At 45.9% G+C, this 18,012-nt stretch overlaps 1 protein-coding gene across 1 annotated transcript in view; it reads right to left on the reverse strand.

The window, feature by feature from the left end:
* Positions 1 to 18,012, reverse strand: part of uap1l1 (UDP-N-acetylglucosamine pyrophosphorylase 1 like 1) — a 46,030-nt gene that overhangs the window by 27,035 nt on the left and 983 nt on the right. Inside the window, exons 2-4 of the mRNA XM_080477529.1 lie at positions 1,683 to 1,887; positions 1,384 to 1,559; positions 1,122 to 1,294 (exon numbers count right to left, since the gene is read on the reverse strand). Of these exons, the coding sequence (XP_080333655.1) occupies positions 1,122 to 1,294; positions 1,384 to 1,559; positions 1,683 to 1,887 (554 nt within the window). The remainder of the gene's footprint in view (positions 1 to 1,121; positions 1,295 to 1,383; positions 1,560 to 1,682; positions 1,888 to 18,012) is intronic.

Here is an 18,012-nt window from a genome sequence, read left to right on the forward strand (position 1 = left end):
ATGAGCGTTCAATTAAGCTGATATTTGGGGGGTGGCCTTAAAGGGGGCGCTAGGGTAATGGATCACTAGCTGATTAGCCGGGTCCCGCTCACTTTTGACCCCACCCCGGGGTTAGGGTTACAGGACCAACCCCAGCTGAAAAACGCTAATGTGTGCTATGTTAACTCACTCAAGCTATATGAACATAGTATGCTTTTTAATGCTAATGCTAGGATAGTTAGCTTAGCAGATTAGCATGTGAAATGAGACCAGATTCCAGGTGAGGGACACCTGGGGAGTATCCTCCGTGATTTTCAGGTAGATAACAGATACTAGCCAAGCAAGCTAGTTAGCATGCTAACAAAGTTTGTTCAATTAAGCTGATGTTTGGGGGATGACCTAAAGGGGGGCGTAGGGTTACAGATCACGAGCTAATTTGCAGGACCAGCCCTCGCTGAAAAATGCTAATGTGTGTTTTGCTAACATGCTAACTCAAGCGATATGAACATGCTAACATGTAACATTGGTCGGCAGCAGCAGGCAGACACAAAATATTTCCTCTGGAATTTTCTAGTTTTCTTTTAATATTGTGATTGTACAGAGGGGATGCCCATCAGGCTTATTGGAACTTTTTTCCCTAAATACAGTATCAATCACACAGGTAAACCTACATCATTTCAAGTAAAATCAAATCTTTAAATGTTGAGTTGAACTCGTTTTTTTCCTCCAAAACTTTCTGAACTCTGCAGAAACTCATCATGAATCAGCTGCAGTGAAAGACAGAGTACAAATATTTAACTTGTCAAACTATTTTATGACAATAACAATCACATTTGTCACTTTGAGTCTCGTTGAAAGATTTAATCTTCTGCAACAAAACTACTATTGAATAAAAATGTGTTTTCACACATGAAGAAACTACAGAGAGACTGAAGAGCCAAAGTCCAGCTGGCTCAGTAACAACAGAGAACTCTTTGAAACTGAACTTCAGCTTTAATTTGATGTCAAAGTCTTTTTTTCACTCTGTCTCGATAGACTGGGACCCTTTTGGAGCGCTTGGGCCCAATTGGACAAAATAAGCAGAGAAGTTTAATTCAAACTTGATTGGCTGTGTGATACGATGCGATAGGATAAAACCCCACCTTGGCCCCGCAGTCCGCTCCTTTGCTCACACAGAAGCCAATAAACACTGGGTCGGCCATCTTGACTAGGATGTTGTCCACACAGTAAACGTGCAGGTACTCGACTCCCCTCTCCTTCATGTCCTCCAGCACCTTATTGTCCACCAGGGCCTGGTACAGCCCCCCATTACCATCTGACAGGAGATAACAAATGCAACATTACGTGAAACACACACTTTTGGAAATAAATCAAGCATTCAAATGTTCTGGTTTGTCTGATTACCTGGGGCCATAGCAATCTTCCCTTTGTCCTGCAGGAGGACTTTTCCATCGAAGGTCACAGTTGGGATCATCCTCTGCTCAAACATGATGATGTTTGATTGCTCCAGACCAAAGTAGTCGTTCTCCTTAAAGAACATCTCAGTGGGAGCCAGTGTGAACTCACTGGTCATTATGTACCTGAAGAGGAGCCGTCACACAGACAAGAAGAGAACGTTAGGACGTAACATAAACAACTATTTCTACTTTATCAAACATCTGAATATATTTCCTCCACATGTGGGATATGTAGGAACATCCTACCATGGGATGGAGCATTTGGAGCCCTGCTGGCTGTCTGCCAGCTCCTGCACTCTGTGAATGCGCTCTGCTTGAATCTGGTACAAGGTTTTGCCGCTTGGCAGCCCAACGTCATACATCCCTTTGGGGTAGTGAACGCCGAGACGAGTCCCCTGACCTCCAGCCAGGAGCAGCACGCCGACACGGCCGTCTGAGATCTGCAGCAGGCCTGGAAACAACACAGAGTTTACACAACTTCACTGATTTAAAAACAACCTGAACAAAAGCTGGAAGCAGCCTTGAACACCCGAGCGAGAATGTCAGTTGGCATTCGTGTCTTGTTCTCTATGTATTGTACTGCCGCAGTGTTAACATAGATTAAACAGTCAGCCAAACTCTTCTGAGGGCCAGGAAAGTGTGCAGCTTTGCTCCTTTAATGACTTCTTGCGCTGTACCACCAGTTCCTACTCTGCCTTACTCACCTCACCTCTACTATATCAATATTAATAATATTGCAAAATGTGGATCATTACGATTGGGCTTCACTGTCGGCTGTTTCGGTTTCACTGGTGCCCCTGTTAACTGGTGACTTCTACCACAAGCCGTCAGCAGCAGGTGATGTTAAAACAAGACAAACAAACGGTACGACACAGTTAATGTGTTTTACACAAGCCATCATATTTTGAACCCTCCCCACACACACACACACACACACACACACACACACACATCAGCATACACAAGGTAATACACATTAAATGTACACTCTACTAATGTGAATAATCAAAACAAAGCAAACACAGAACACTGATTTCTAAAAGAAAATGCTGCATTTGTCTTTTCAAACTTCAATAGTCCCAATAAAAAAAATGCATAAGAAAATGCAGTTCAGTTTATCAAAAAAAGAAAATTTACTAACAGCGGAGCCTCCGGCCAGCTCAGTAGGTAGAGCATGAGACTCTCAGTCTCAAGGTAGAGGGTTCATGTCCCCCGGCCAGCTCAGTAGGTAGAGCATGAGACTCTCAGTCTCAAGGTAGAGGGTTCATGTCCCCCGGCCAGCTCAGTAGGTAGAGCATGAGACTCTCAGTCTCAAGGTAGAGGGTTCATGTCCCCCGTCCAGCTCAGTAGGTAGAGCATGAGACTCTCAGTCTCTAGGTAGAGGGTTCATGTCCCCCGGCCAGCTCAGTAGGTAGAGCATGAGACTCTCAGTCTCAAGGTAGAGGGTTCATGTCCCCCGGCCAGCTCAGTAGGTAGAGCATGAGACTCTCAGTCTCAAGGTAGAGGGTTCATGTCCCCCGGCCAGCTCAGTAGGTAGAGCATGAGACTCTCAGTCTCAAGGTAGAGGGTTCATGTCCCCCGGCCAGCTCAGTAGGTAGAGCATGAGACTCTCAGTCTCAAGGTAGAGGGTTCATGTCCCCCGTCCAGCTCAGTAGGTAGAGCATGAGACTCTCAGTCTCAAGGTAGAGGGTTCATGTCCCCCGGCCAGCTCAGTAGGTAGAGCATGAGACTCTCAGTCTCTAGGTAGAGGGTTCATGTCCCCCGTCCAGCTCAGTAGGTAGAGCATGAGATTCTCAGTCTCTAGGTAGAGGGTTCATGTCCCCCGTCCAGCTCAGTAGGTAGAGCATGAGACTCTCAGTCTCAAGGTAGAGGGTTCATGTCCCTCAGCCAGCTCAGTAGGTAGAGCATGAGACTCTCAGTCTCAAGGTAGAGGGTTCATGTCCCTCAGCCAGCTCAGTAGGTAGAGCATGAGACTCTCAGTCTCAAGGTAGAGGGTTCATGTCCCTCAGCCAGCTCAGTAGGTAGAGCATGAGACTCTCAGTCTCAAGGTAGAGGGTTCATGTCCCCCGTCCAGCTCAGTAGGTAGAGCATGAGACTCTCAGTCTCAAGGTAGAGGGTTCATGTCCCCCGTCCAGCTCAGTAGGTAGAGCATGAGACTCTCAGTCTCAAGGTAGAGGGTTCATGTCCCCCGTCCAGCTCAGTAGGTAGAGCATGAGACTCTCAGTCTCAAGGTAGAGGGTTCATGTCCCCCATCCAGCTCAGTAGGTAGAGCATGAGACTCTCAGTCTCAAGGTAGAGGGTTCATGTCCCCCGTCCAGCTCAGTAGGTAGAGCATGAGACTCTCAGTCTCTAGGTAGAGGGTTCATGTCCCCCGGCCAGCTCAGTAGGTAGAGCATGAGACTCTCAGTCTCTAGGTAGAGGGTTCATGTCCCCCGGCCAGCTCAGTAGGTAGAGCATGAGACTCTCAGTCTCAAGGTAGAGGGTTCATGTCCCCCGGCCAGCTCAGTAGGTAGAGCATGAGACTCTCAGTCTCAAGGTAGAGGGTTCATGTCCCCCGGCCAGCTCAGTAGGTAGAGCATGAGACTCTCAGTCTCAAGGTAGAGGGTTCATGTCCCCCGTCCAGCTCAGTAGGTAGAGCATGAGACTCTCAGTCTCTAGGTAGAGGGTTCATGTCCCCCGGCCAGCTCAGTAGGTAGAGCATGAGACTCTCAGTCTCAAGGTAGAGGGTTCATGTCCCCCGGCCAGCTCAGTAGGTAGAGCATGAGACTCTCAGTCTCAAGGTAGAGGGTTCATGTCCCCCGGCCAGCTCAGTAGGTAGAGCATGAGACTCTCAGTCTCAAGGTAGAGGGTTCATGTCCCCCGGCCAGCTCAGTAGGTAGAGCATGAGACTCTCAGTCTCAAGGTAGAGGGTTCATGTCCCCCGTCCAGCTCAGTAGGTAGAGCATGAGACTCTCAGTCTCAAGGTAGAGGGTTCATGTCCCCCGGCCAGCTCAGTAGGTAGAGCATGAGACTCTCAGTCTCTAGGTAGAGGGTTCATGTCCCCCGTCCAGCTCAGTAGGTAGAGCATGAGATTCTCAGTCTCTAGGTAGAGGGTTCATGTCCCCCGTCCAGCTCAGTAGGTAGAGCATGAGACTCTCAGTCTCAAGGTAGAGGGTTCATGTCCCTCAGCCAGCTCAGTAGGTAGAGCATGAGACTCTCAGTCTCTAGGTAGAGGGTTCATGTCCCCCGGCCAGCTCAGTAGGTAGAGCATGAGACTCTCAGTCTCAAGGTAGAGGGTTCATGTCCCCCGGCCAGCTCAGTAGGTAGAGCATGAGACTCTCAGTCTCAAGGTAGAGGGTTCATGTCCCCCGTCCAGCTCAGTAGGTAGAGCATGAGACTCTCAGTCTCTAAGTAGAGGGTTCATGTCCCTCAGCCAGCTCAGTAGGTAGAGCATGAGACTCTCAGTCTCAAGGTAGAGGGTTCATGTCCCCCGTCCAGCTCAGTAGGTAGAGCATGAGACTCTCAGTCTCAAGGTAGAGGGTTCATGTCCCCCGTCCAGCTCAGTAGGTAGAGCATGAGACTCTCAGTCTCAAGGTAGAGGGTTCATGTCCCCCGTCCAGCTCAGTAGGTAGAGCATGAGACTCTCAGTCTCTAAGTAGAGGGTTCATGTCCCTCAGCCAGCTCAGTAGGTAGAGCATGAGACTCTCAGTCTCAAGGTAGAGGGTTCATGTCCCCCGGCCAGCTCAGTAGGTAGAGCATGAGACTCTCAGTCTCAAGGTAGAGGGTTCATGTCCCCCGTCCAGCTCAGTAGGTAGAGCATGAGACTCTCAGTCTCTAGGTAGAGGGTTCATGTCCCCCGTCCAGCTCAGTAGGTAGAGCATGAGACTCTCAGTCTCAAGGTAGAGGGTTCATGTCCCCCGGCCAGCTCAGTAGGTAGAGCATGAGACTCTCAGTCTCAAGGTAGAGGGTTCATGTCCCCCGGCCAGCTCAGTAGGTAGAGCATGAGACTCTCAGTCTCAAGGTAGAGGGTTCATGTCCCCCGTCCAGCTCAGTAGGTAGAGCATGAGACTCTCAGTCTCTAGGTAGAGGGTTCATGTCCCCCGTCCAGCTCAGTAGGTAGAGCATGAGACTCTCAGTCTCTAGGTAGAGGGTTCATGTCCCCCGTCCAGCTCAGTAGGTAGAGCATGAGACTCTCAGTCTCTAGGTAGAGGGTTCATGTCCCCCGTCCAGCTCAGTAGGTAGAGCATGAGACTCTCAGTCTCAAGGTAGAGGGTTCATGTCCCTCAGCCAGCTCAGTAGGTAGAGCATGAGACTCTCAGTCTCAAGGTAGAGGGTTCATGTCCCTCAGCCAGCTCAGTAGGTAGAGCATGAGACTCTCAGTCTCAAGGTAGAGGGTTCATGTCCCTCAGCCAGCTCAGTAGGTAGAGCATGAGACTCTCAGTCTCAAGGTAGAGGGTTCATGTCCCCCGTCCAGCTCAGTAGGTAGAGCATGAGACTCTCAGTCTCAAGGTAGAGGGTTCATGTCCCCCGTCCAGCTCAGTAGGTAGAGCATGAGACTCTCAGTCTCAAGGTAGAGGGTTCATGTCCCCCGTCCAGCTCAGTAGGTAGAGCATGAGACTCTCAGTCTCAAGGTAGAGGGTTCATGTCCCCCGTCCAGCTCAGTAGGTAGAGCATGAGACTCTCAGTCTCAAGGTAGAGGGTTCATGTCCCCCGTCCAGCTCAGTAGGTAGAGCATGAGACTCTCAGTCTCTAGGTAGAGGGTTCATGTCCCCCGTCCAGCTCAGTAGGTAGAGCATGAGACTCTCAGTCTCAAGGTAGAGGGTTCATGTCCCCCGGCCAGCTCAGTAGGTAGAGCATGAGACTCTCAGTCTCAAGGTAGAGGGTTCATGTCCCCCGTCCAGCTCAGTAGGTAGAGCATGAGACTCTCAGTCTCTAAGTAGAGGGTTCATGTCCCTCAGCCAGCTCAGTAGGTAGAGCATGAGACTCTCAGTCTCAAGGTAGAGGGTTCATGTCCCCCGTCCAGCTAAGTAGGTAGAGCATGAGACTCTCAGTCTCAAGGTAGAGGGTTCATGTCCCCCGTCCAGCTCAGTAGGTAGAGCATGAGACTCTCAGTCTCAAGGTAGAGGGTTCATGTCCCCCGTCCAGCTCAGTAGGTAGAGCATGAGACTCTTAGTCTCAAGGTAGAGGGTTCATGTACCATGCCGGGCGCCACCTTCCTGTGGGCTCTCCACCTTCCTGTGGGCTCTCCACCTTCCTGTGGGCTCTCCACCTTCCTGTGGGCTCTCCACCTGCAGGAAGGTTCTTAATGGGTCAATGTGATCTGGGTGACGGAGCTCAGACTGACACCACCACCACCCGGAGACGGAGAAGAGGGAGGAGATGGATGGAGGGATACTCCCAGCCGGGGAAGGGAAAACTCTTCAGGAGCAAAAGAAATATTTCAGGAGCGGCTCAGGAAAGTTCAACAACAACACAGAAAAACAATGTGAGTGACCAGCTTGTTTAAAACCAAGAGCAGTTGTTTGGATCAGGCCACTCTGATCAATGAACAGCGCACACTCAGAATGGATCGAATGCAGACCACAATGGATGATATACCAACTAAAAGGCTCGCACAAATGGATGTGAAAATGAATTATCTCCGTGAATGTCTCGAGAGACTGATCTCTGATGGACAGGCTGCGTTTAAGTGTGAGTTGAAGAAAGTGTCACAAGAAATGCGCCAGAAGTTGGATTTGGAAGGAAGCATTTAGAGCTCCAGAAGGGAACTGATTGAATCCAAAATGGAACAAAATGCGGCAAGCCTTTTGATGGGGATGTTTCACCAGTCAGGCTGCCTCAGACGGAGGATGAAGACCTGGAGGCCAAAGTGAATCACCTGCTGCGCGAGGGGTTGCACTGCGACCCAGTACTGCAGCAAGTAGCCACAGGGCGCCTGAGGGCGCGGGGACGGCACCCTGGAGTGGTCAAAGTGGAGCTCGAGACAGTACAGGACAAAGTGGCGGTGCTTCGGAGGAAGCAGCGACAACTACTGCAGTGATTCTATCGTCTGCAAAATCCCACGCGGAACGGCTGATGGAGATGAACGGTAGGAGTCTTCTCAGAGACGTCCCTGCCTCCAAGGACGACTGTTAGGCCAGTAACGGGAGACTGAAGCAGATTCTGCTGGATGTGGGCCACGGGTGTGACAAGAACATGCCCAGTCTGACTGTACGCTAAATAATTATAAACTTAGAGTGCATCTCCTCTTCTCACTTGAGCCAGACGTGATTTCTTTGAATGATTGACTCATTTATCTAACCATATATCTGAACTCAATGGGTTTACCTGCAGGGGTCTCCAACTCGCAGCACGGAGCGGATCGCTGCAGTGCATCATGGGAGTTTCTGTCTGTCGCGTTTTAGCTGTTGTTGGGGTTATATTAGGTTTGTAGTGTTGGTAATGGTTGTGTTGTGTTGTGTTTTTGTTGCTTTGTTCATGTTGTTAGTTAATTCATCTACTTTAGTTTGGTTCATTAGTTGTGGGAGGGAAACCAGGAGTGAGGAGAGGTTTGTGTGGGGGGGCCTCCTGCCATGGTGCTCTTAATGATTTGTGAGTGTCAAAGTAAAAGATTATACCATTCACATAATTCATTAAAGAGATTCCACTTGTGTTTATTTAACTTTGCTTGAAAGTTTAAAGATCACCAAAGACTGATGTGATTTACTGTTCTTTTGAGTTGATGTGCCACATTCCACTATACATTGATCATGAAACTAGATTCCCACAAATATCAGTATTAATTGAGAGTTGACTGCGGGTTGCTGACCTCTGTTCTAGACATATTGAGTGTGTCAAATGTGGCTCAGATATGTGATAAGAAGTGTAGGCAAGAGGAACCATGTTCAAAAGAACCGTTCATGATCTTCATTCAGTGTTCCATTCATGTTCAGGACTAACATGTTCAGAAGAAATCAGTAAAACTGGTAAGAATGACATTTGAGGATTTTTTGTACAACTTTTTTTGTGGAATCCCTGATGCCCCCAGCCTCACCCAGACTCTGCCTCCAGTTACCCCCGAGGACATTGAGTTTGAGACCCCTGATTGAGATCAGTGGTTCTCAAACTTTTTACACCAAGTACCACCCAGAAAGTACTTGGTACCACCATAATGACCAACACTATACAGCAGCCTAGTAAACCTCAGCATTCATCAAAAACAAGGCAGAGGTTTTACTCCTAAAGAAGTTTAGGATTAATATAGGAAAATACAAGACTGTACTTAAATAATGATTCAATTCAAATATATTGAACAGAAAAGTTAAATAAACATACTAACATGAAAAAAAAAAAAAAAAAAAAATCTGTTCTTAAAGATTAAATAAAACTGTACTGTACTTAAATGTTAAGTAAAGAATGTAAAGTACTTGATTAAAAAAAATCAAAACAGGCTGCCACACACACACACACACACACACACACACACACACACACACACACACACACACACACACACACACACACACACACACACACACACACACACACACACACACACACACACACACACACACACACACACAGAGGAAGAACAATAAGATTAAGAATAAAACTATGATAAAAAAGATCAATGGATTCTAGCGAATGTCTCTCTATCATTCTACTATAGATCTGGGATCCCCCCCTCCCTTCTCGTGTCACATGGCCCCGCTTGGGCCAATCGAAAATGAAACATGGCGGCCATTACGGCAGCGCTACGGCGGCGTTACGGCGGTGTTACGGCGGTGTTACGGCGGTGTTACGGCGGTGTTACGGCAGAGTTACGGCAGCATTACGTTACGGCAGAGTTACGTTACGGCAGAGTTACGGCAGCGTTACGTTACGGCAGAGTTACGTTACGGCAGAGTTACGTTACGGCAGAGTTACGTTACGGCAGAGTTACGTTACGGCAGAGTTACGGCAGCATTACGTTACGGCAGCGTTACGTTACGGCAGAGTTACGTTACGGCAGAGTTACGTTACGGCAGAGTTACGGTGGCGTTACAGCAGCGTTGCAGCAGCGTGACGGCAGCGTGACGGCAGCGTGATGGCAGTGGCGGCACTTCGTGTCACGATCGCCCGTAATGCTACGCTTAGCGACCCGCTAACCTCTGGGACTCGACGTGAAAAGTCATTTTACACACAAAATACTTCACTTTTTTCACCAGAATGAGCTCAGATAGGCCTTTTCTCACAGAGCTGCTGAATCCCGTGTTTTCAGCTGCACTAAGTTAGGGTATAAACGCTCTACCGTGAGTTGTCGTGACGTGAACCCAGAAATGAGGTCCCTTTGTCGGGGTCAGTCCACAGAAAGCACCGCTGAATAACCGTTTTCACATAAAAACTTGAACTCGATTGTATATGTCGTTATTCATGGTACAGGGGAGGAACTCTTGGAAATTCATGTTCAGAAACGTTGTCCGGAGCTGTATAGGCGGAGATGCCCCCCTGTGCCCACCATCAGCCGACTGGCACAGCCTGGGACCCGCTACTGATTAGTTCAGGCGCCGGGACCAAATATTCAAGAAAGACCCTTTATATAGTGAAATATGAAGGTAACAGTCAAAATGAGCTTTAGGGCCCAAAGGGTTAAAAACCTCCACCTCTTGCCATCAGTTCTTGCCTGCTACCATGAATAACTGTTGATGTCAGCGCTTTTATATTTATTTCAGTGATCCTTTGGCGTACCACTAGAGGGAGCCCCAAGTACCACTAGTGGTACACGTACCACACTTTGAGAATGACTGCTCTAGAGTGTTGGTATTTTCGTCAGAAACAGTTTCGGGACAATTTCTCTATGAAAGTTATTGATAAGACGCATGATAGAATTCAGTCTGTGCGCTTTGAGCGTATTGTGTAACAGTATTAATTTATTATAGTTTCCTGTTATTTATCTCCAGAAACTTCTACATAGGGTCGTAATGCCGATCTGTTCTTTGCTCATCTATTATCGTTAGTTTGTGCGGCAGATACCCAGGGTTAAAGATTCAAAATGCTGTGTTTTGAATGGAAGGATAAGCCCTGCAAATGATAATTTCACATCCATATCATTAAGGGGTAAAGCAGTGGTTGATTGCATTGTGGCACCACATTTGGACCTGAAAACATGCGCTGAATTGAAAGTTTTGACCTCTCATGACCTCGTGCATAGAGTTGGGCAGCCTATTAGAAGTATGATAGATGATAGATGTAGGCTCCCTGATCCCTCTGTGCTTTATCTGCGTTTCCAGACAGATGAGATAAGTCCAGGAAACTGGACTGGTTTGGTTTTGCAATATAAAAGACCATTAATAAATGCATTATATTCTGTTATCATAGGCTTCCTAGTTCCCTGGCTCTCCGTTCACTCCCTCTTCCAGCGAAGCCTTATATGTGTGAGAATTAAACGCAGTTCCCGTGAACGACTTGTTGTTGCTACACCCTCAACAGTCCTATTGTGTGTGCCCCCACCCCTCCTTCCCCTACTGGTTTGGTAAGACCCACAGGCGCAACTTGTGAGTCGCACACTAGATCTTGCAAACAGCTTACTGCACTGTGTATGATTCTGTGCCTTGGGGCCTTAAATAAGATACTACTGACAAATAACCTTGTTTTAACACTTTATTCCTAACAGCACTGACAACAACAACAAAATATCCACAGCAGTGTTAAACAAGGAGACGTTCTCTCTCTTACTTTATTTGCTATTTACTAGTCCTGTCAATCAATTAAAAAAAATCAACTAATTAATTGCAAGATTTTCTGTAATTAATTACGATTAATCGCATTGTTTTTCGACTTAAGACTGAAGGTTGTAATGATATTCAGAGAAAACCATGGAATTAATGTCAACTCAACACATGCACACTACATTAAAAATCAAAGACTATTTTTATAACGTCCTTTTAGCTTTGCGAGAATGCTGTTTCTCTCCAAGATTAGCAAAAGAATAAAAACAGAAATGAACATAGCCACATCCCTCGTCATACGAGGGTGTGCAACACTTGTGCAACCTCAATATCTCAGTTGTTTATTTTTACATCCCCTCCCTGAAAGGTTTCAGTTTGTTTTTCATTTGCGTTGTACAGGTTACAGGTCACATTAAAGGTGGAAAAAGTTGTACAATTATTTATCTTGGTGTCATTTGTTTACATCACATAAAGCTGGCATTTGAACAGGGGTGTGTACAAGGGCGTAGGAATGAGTTTAACATTGGGGGGGACACATGTTGGAAACCTGACAGATCCGTAATTAGTTTAAGCAGAAATGTCAAAAACTGCTTGTCCTTCTTTCTCCAGAGCAAAATGGCTTGAGACTTAAAGCAGAATGATTCTGTCATCACAGGACTGGACACTTACTAGCAAGCTATATATTTCAGAAGCACAAAGACAAATTTAGTAGCACACACAGGTGCACGTTTTAATATGTTTATATTAGTGAAAATCCATTTGATTGTGATAAAAAATGTATTTACTGAGGTTGTCTGGCAATTGAACTGGTTCTTTCAGTAACAACTTTCTGACATGTAACAACAAGACAAATAATGGGACAAAAGTTATTCACTTTTGAATATCAGATGATTAAAATGCAAAAATGACAGGTTTTAACATTATATAATTATAATTCTTAATGTTATGCCTCTTACTAAAACCTTAAGAAAAACAATAGATAGTATAATACACCTACTCAGTTTGATACTCAATACAGCAAATTTGGACAATGAAAATAAAGTCTAATAAATAAACAAGATTTGTTCTCTTCCAATATTATATGTTTCAGTGCGACAGTCTGGCCTTCAAAAATAAATGAAAGTGACACCTCCACACCAAATAGACAAGCTCAGTGCCTCCTGACACTCAGTCTGCTCCTGCACTTAACAGCCTTGTATTCAATAAGGAGAATAATCAGCATGTCAGAGGAGGTGTTAGGAGGCTTCCTAAAGGAGATAAGGAAAGGTGTTAGGAGGCTTCCTAAAGGAGATAAGGAAAGGTGTCAGGAGACTTCCTAAAGGAGTTAGTGAAAGGTGTTAGGAGGCTTCCTAAAGGAGTTAGTGAAAGGTGTTAGGAGGCTTCCTGAAGGAGTTAAGGAAAGGTGTTAGGAGGCTTCCTAAAGGAGATAAGGAAAGGTGTCAGGAGACTTCCTAAAGGTGTTAGTGAAAGGTGTTAGGAGGCTTCCTAAAGGAGATAAGGAAAGGTGTCAGGAGACTTCCTAAAGGTGTTAGTGAAAGGTGTTAGGAGGCTTCCTAAAGGAGATAAGGAAAGGTGTTAGGAGGCTTCCTAAAGGAGTTAGTGAAAGGTGTTAGGAGGCTTCCTAAAGGAGATAAGGAAAGGTGTTAGGAGGCTTCCTAAAGGAGATAAGGAAAGGTGTTTGGAGGCTTCCTAAAGGAGATAAGGAAATGTGTTAGGAGGCTTCCTAAAGGAGATAAGGAAAGGTGTTAGGAGGCTTCCTAAAGGAGATAAGGAAAGGTGTTAGGAGGCTTCCTAAAGGAGTTAAGGAAATGTGTTAGGAGGCTTCCTAAAGGAGATAAGGAAAGGTGTTAGGAGGCTTCCTAAAGGAGTTAAGGAAAGGTGTTAGGAGACTTCCTAAAGGAGATAAGTAAAGGTGTTAGGAGGCTTCCTAAAGGAGTTAAGGAAAGGTGTTAGGAGACTTCCTAAAGGAGATAAGGAAAGGTGTTAGGAGGCTTCCTAAAGGAGTTAAGGAAAGGTGTTAGGAGGCTTCCTAAAGGAGATAAGGAAAGGTGTCAGGAGACTTCCTAAACGAGTTAGTGAACGGTGTTAGGAGGCTTCCTAAAGGAGTTAAGGAAAGGTGTTAGGAGGCTTCCTAAAGGAGTTAGTGAAAGGTGTTAGGAGGCTTCCTAAAGGAGATAGGGGAAAGGTGTTAGGAGGCTTCCTAAAGGAGTTAGTGAAAGGTGTTAGGAGGCTTCCTAAAGGAGTTAAGGAAAGGTGTTAGGAGGCTTCCTAAAGGAGTTAGTGAAAGGTGTTAGGAGGCTTCCTAAAGGAGTTAGTAAAAGGTGTTAGGAGGCTTCCTAAAGGAGTTAGTGAAAGGTGTTAGGAGGCTTCCTAAAGGAGTTAAGGAAAGGTGTTAGGAGGCTTCCTAAAGGAGTTAGTGAAAGGTGTTAGGAGGCTTCCTAAAGGAGTTAGTGAAAGGTGTTAGGAGACTTCCTAAAGGAGATAAGTAAAGGTGTTAGGAGGCTTCCTAAAGGAGATAAGTAAAGGTGTTAGGAGGCTTCCTAAAGGAGATAAGTAAAGGTGTTAGGAGGCTTCCTAAAGGAGATAAGGAAAGGTGTTAGGAGGCTTCCTAAAGGAGATAAAGAAAGGTGTTAGGAGACTTCCTAAAGGAGTTAGTGAAAGGTGTTAGGAGGCTTCCTAAAGGAGTTAAGGAAAGGTGTTATTAGGCTTCCTAAAGGAGATAAGGAAAGGAGTTTGGAGGCTTCCTAAAGGAGTTAAGGAAAGGTGTTAGAAAGCTTCCTAAAGGAGTTAGTAAAGGAGATCACGGTGGTGAGGCAGTCAGACTTTCACTTAGTGACGTCATAATAAAGCGACGGCGGCTGTAGTTAGTGACGTCTGCCATGGTGGGGGAAGAACTACAAGTTTCTGAAAATGAACTACAAAAAGCGCATTTCTACCACTTTCTCCTGTGCCTCTAACCGCTGATATAAACTCAAAGATTATTGCTTTGGTAACTTCCATGATCTGCGTCCTTTTTCCGAGGCAGGTTAATGACGTCTGCAGTGGTGAAAAAACTGCAGATGGACTACAAAAAGCCCATTTGGGTTTTATATGATTTAAAGTTGTTCTAGGCAGATTATTGCTTTGGTAACTTACATGATCTGCTCCTTTTTCCGACATCATGAGTTTCCCTGAACGCTCCGATGAGCGGGTTCCTTTAAATGTTGTCGTGGCAAAAAATTGTGGGGGAACATGAGCTGGTCTCCTTTGGTAAAGGATGTTGCCCGATACAATTCCAATTTTAAATATTCTTAAGAATTAAAAGTTTATTTATCTTTAAAAGGGTATACTTGCATTATTATACCATTATTGATATATTAGTGGAAAAATTGTATCAAAAGGGCAATATTATCGTTTATCGCAATAATTTCTGGGACAATTTATCGTCCAGCAAAATTTGTTATCATGACAGGCCTAACCATGACATCACATGTCCACTTTATCAAAGGAGCAGTGTGTGTTCCCAGGCAGATCAGGTGCAACTGTGTCTGTTGCCATGGAGACGGTGCACGTGACACTGGCTCAGCACCTGTCACTGAGTTGCAGAGGTTGGCTCACATACAGCCACCAAATGTGATGCGCACCTCCTGAACAACTGATTATAGTTCGAGAACCGTGACACTTGAAAGATTTCTTCACCGTCAGCGTGAGAAGAAGTTTAAGGACTAGTGAGCTTCTCATGTTTTAAAAACTTTCCATCTCCACGTGAGGACTTGAGACAAATGTCCAAAATCTTGGGTTTGAGCGAGAAAATGTCTCACCAAAATACATTGGAGTGGATGGGAGGAAATTGTGCACTTGCTGCCAATTAAGTCTTTTATTGAGAGAACTGTTTATTTCCCAGACAAAAGGGGCCCCGTGTTAGAAGCACAAAGCCTGTAGCTACGTTTTGATGTTTAATATGATGAGAAAGAGGAAGAAATATAGCCATAGCGATGAGCGATAGATGGTTTTTGGGAGTAAAATCAACAGCTTCTCCCACTCTAACGAAAAGTAAGATTTTTCTTTTTGTTCCTGTCCTTTTGCTGTTTTTTAAAAAAAAATTAGGAAACCCTTAGCCGTGGTGCTTATAAAAAGTCAGAGCACACTATTCACGAATTTTTCACACGTTTTGATGTGCTTTTTGTGTACGTGCTCCAAATGGTGCGGGTCTGGTTACGCGTCGAAAAAACTGCAAAAAATGTTTTTGAAAAATTGTTGGCATCCTAGAAATAGTGATCTTAGCGCCTCACCTCTTAAAGAGACAGGCACTATGAATAATAATAATAATGTGAATGCAGGATTTGTCCTGTCTGTGGAACAACAGACCAGGTCTTCACCCTCTCACAGATTATCGAGGGGGCAAGGTAGTTTGCCAATCCAGTCTACATGTGTTTTGTGGACTAGATTGGCACAGGTTGGGACAGGAGGCTGCCGCAATGCAGTCACTGTACTGGACCATTGTGGTGAAGAGGGAGCTGAGCTATAAAGCACAGCTCTCTGTTTACTGGTAGGTCTACATCCCCACCCTCACCTATGGTCATGAACTTTGGGTCATGAAAGAAAGAATGAGATCGCGGGTACAAGCGGCTGAGATGAGTTTTCTCCGCAGAGTGGCGAGCATCACTCTTGATAGATTGAGGAGCTCAGTCATTTGGGAGAGACTCAAAGTTGAGCCACTACTCCTCCATGAGAGGAGCCAGTTGAGATGTTTCTGGCATCTGATTAATACGCCCCCTGTTGGCCTCCCTTTGTCTTTCCACCACCAAAATGCCAGCCTATAAGGGGCTAAACGGGTGTGAAGCTGGCACCACATCGTTTCTGGGCCAGAGCGGGACATGACACGTCATCAGCTGGAGGGCTTTTCCACCAAGAACAACCAGGTTCTAGTTCAGGGCCGGTGCCACGGCCAGTTCTTAAATGAGCACCGCCAAAGAACCGGTTCTTTTTCCACCGTTAACGGAGCCAGTGAGAGCTACGTCACTGCGTCACTCCGAAACGTGATACGTCACTGATCTCACCAATTTAGTGCTGATAGTGCTCATACAAGCACCAGGAGACAGTCTGTATTCATCGGTTTCATCCGGGTCGCTCCATCCAGTCTGGCCTGAACCTCTGATGCACCAAAGAGCCAGAAAACATTACGTCTCCTCATATTTCTTTTGTTGTTTTTTCACGTCCGTCTTCCTTTAGTCCGGAGCCCCAGAGTGGACATAGAAAAAAAAAGAACGCGTGTTTGAGTTTGGGTCTTATTTTTCACCATTTGGGTGTTACATAGTGAATTTCTGCTCCTTTCACTTTATTTCTGGGAGTGTCTGAATCAAAAGCTTCAACATGAAGAATGGAGGATTACAGTGATAGAACGAAGCTCTAAAACTGTTTCCATGGCAACCTAGGTAAACACTCTGATTAAAGTTCTTCTTCACATGAAGCCATTAAAAAGCTCATTTTATGGCTAAAAAAATCCAAGCTTTCATTTATAGTAGTTTGTAGCTCTGCCTCCTCTCTGGCTCCTCATTGGTCCAGCAACGAAGTGGGACCAGCGTAGCAGCAGTTTAGCCCCTGATAGGCCGGGGCTTTGGCAGTGGAAAGACAAAGAACTGGTGCTAAGTCTGGCCCGGGACAAGAACTAGCGGGAAAGAACCAGGAGCTAGTTCGGAGGAGCCAGAGCGGGGCCCGAAGTGTCATCAGCTGGGGGCGGAGTTATCTCTGGAGGTATCTCTGGAGGTATCTCTGGAGGTATCTCTGGAGGTATCTCTGGGGTTATCTCTGGAGTTATCTCTGGAGGTATCTCTGGAGGTATCTCTGGGGTTATCTCTGGAGGTATCTCTGGGGTTATCTCTGGAGTTATCTCTGGAGGTATCTCCGGAGTTATCTCTGGAGGTATCTCTGGAGGTATCACTACCTACAAGGCAGAAGCGAGGCTGTACCGGCTTTCTGAAAACTCCAGCGAACACGGAGCCCCAGAGTGGTTCTAGAGAAAAAAAAATAAAATACACGTGGGAATGATATAATAAGTCGTTCCCTGAAGTTAATAATACGAGAGAACGGGATTATTTAATCCGCGTTCGCGGAGCTGCGGCTCTCGAGACGCTGCAGAGCTCCACCTGTCAGTCAGCTACGTCAGCTATAATTTAAAAGCAGTTTTCCATTGTCGTTTATTTTCCACACTTTCCATTGTAACATTCTAACTAACATCACGTCCAGGTCTTGCTTCACGTTCTGACCGCGGCTGAGGAGCTGCAGCCGCTGAGCAAGGCAGTGTGAGGCAGCAGGGGGCGCTCTGCTCCGCTCCGCGACGCTCCAATATTATTTTATAACCACAGAACTTCTTTATAATAAATACTTTTGCTTCATCAGCAACTAAAAAACAAAGTACAAACTACTGTAAATAAAATCTTGGAGTTTATAGACATAATGAGCTTTTTAACGGCTTCATGTGAAGAAGAACTTTAATCAGAGTGTTTACCTAGGTTGCCATGGAAACAGTTTTAGAGCTTCGTTCTATCACTGTAATCCTCCATTCTTCATGTTGAAGCTTTTGATTCAGACACTCCCAGAAATAAAGTGAAAGGAGCAGAAATTCACTATGTAACGCCCAAATGGTGAAAAATAAGACCCAAACTCAAACAGGTGTTATTATTTGTCCCTCTATGTCCACTCTGGGGCTCCGGAGTAAAACAAGACGGACGTGAACAAACACCAACGAGACAAGAAGAGACGTAATGTCTTCTGGCTCTTTGGTGCATCAGAGGTTCAGGTCAGACTAGATGGAGCGACCCGGACTAAACCTCTGGTACAGTCCGTCTCCTGGTTCCTGGACGAGGCTGTCAGCGCCACATTGGTGAAATCAGTGACGTTTCACGTTTCGGAGTGACGCAGTGACGTAGCTC

The sequence above is a fragment of the Lipophrys pholis genome (assembly GCF_963383615.2).
Source record: "Lipophrys pholis genome assembly, chromosome: 12".
Classification (NCBI taxonomy): Eukaryota; Metazoa; Chordata; class Actinopteri; order Blenniiformes; family Blenniidae; genus Lipophrys; species Lipophrys pholis.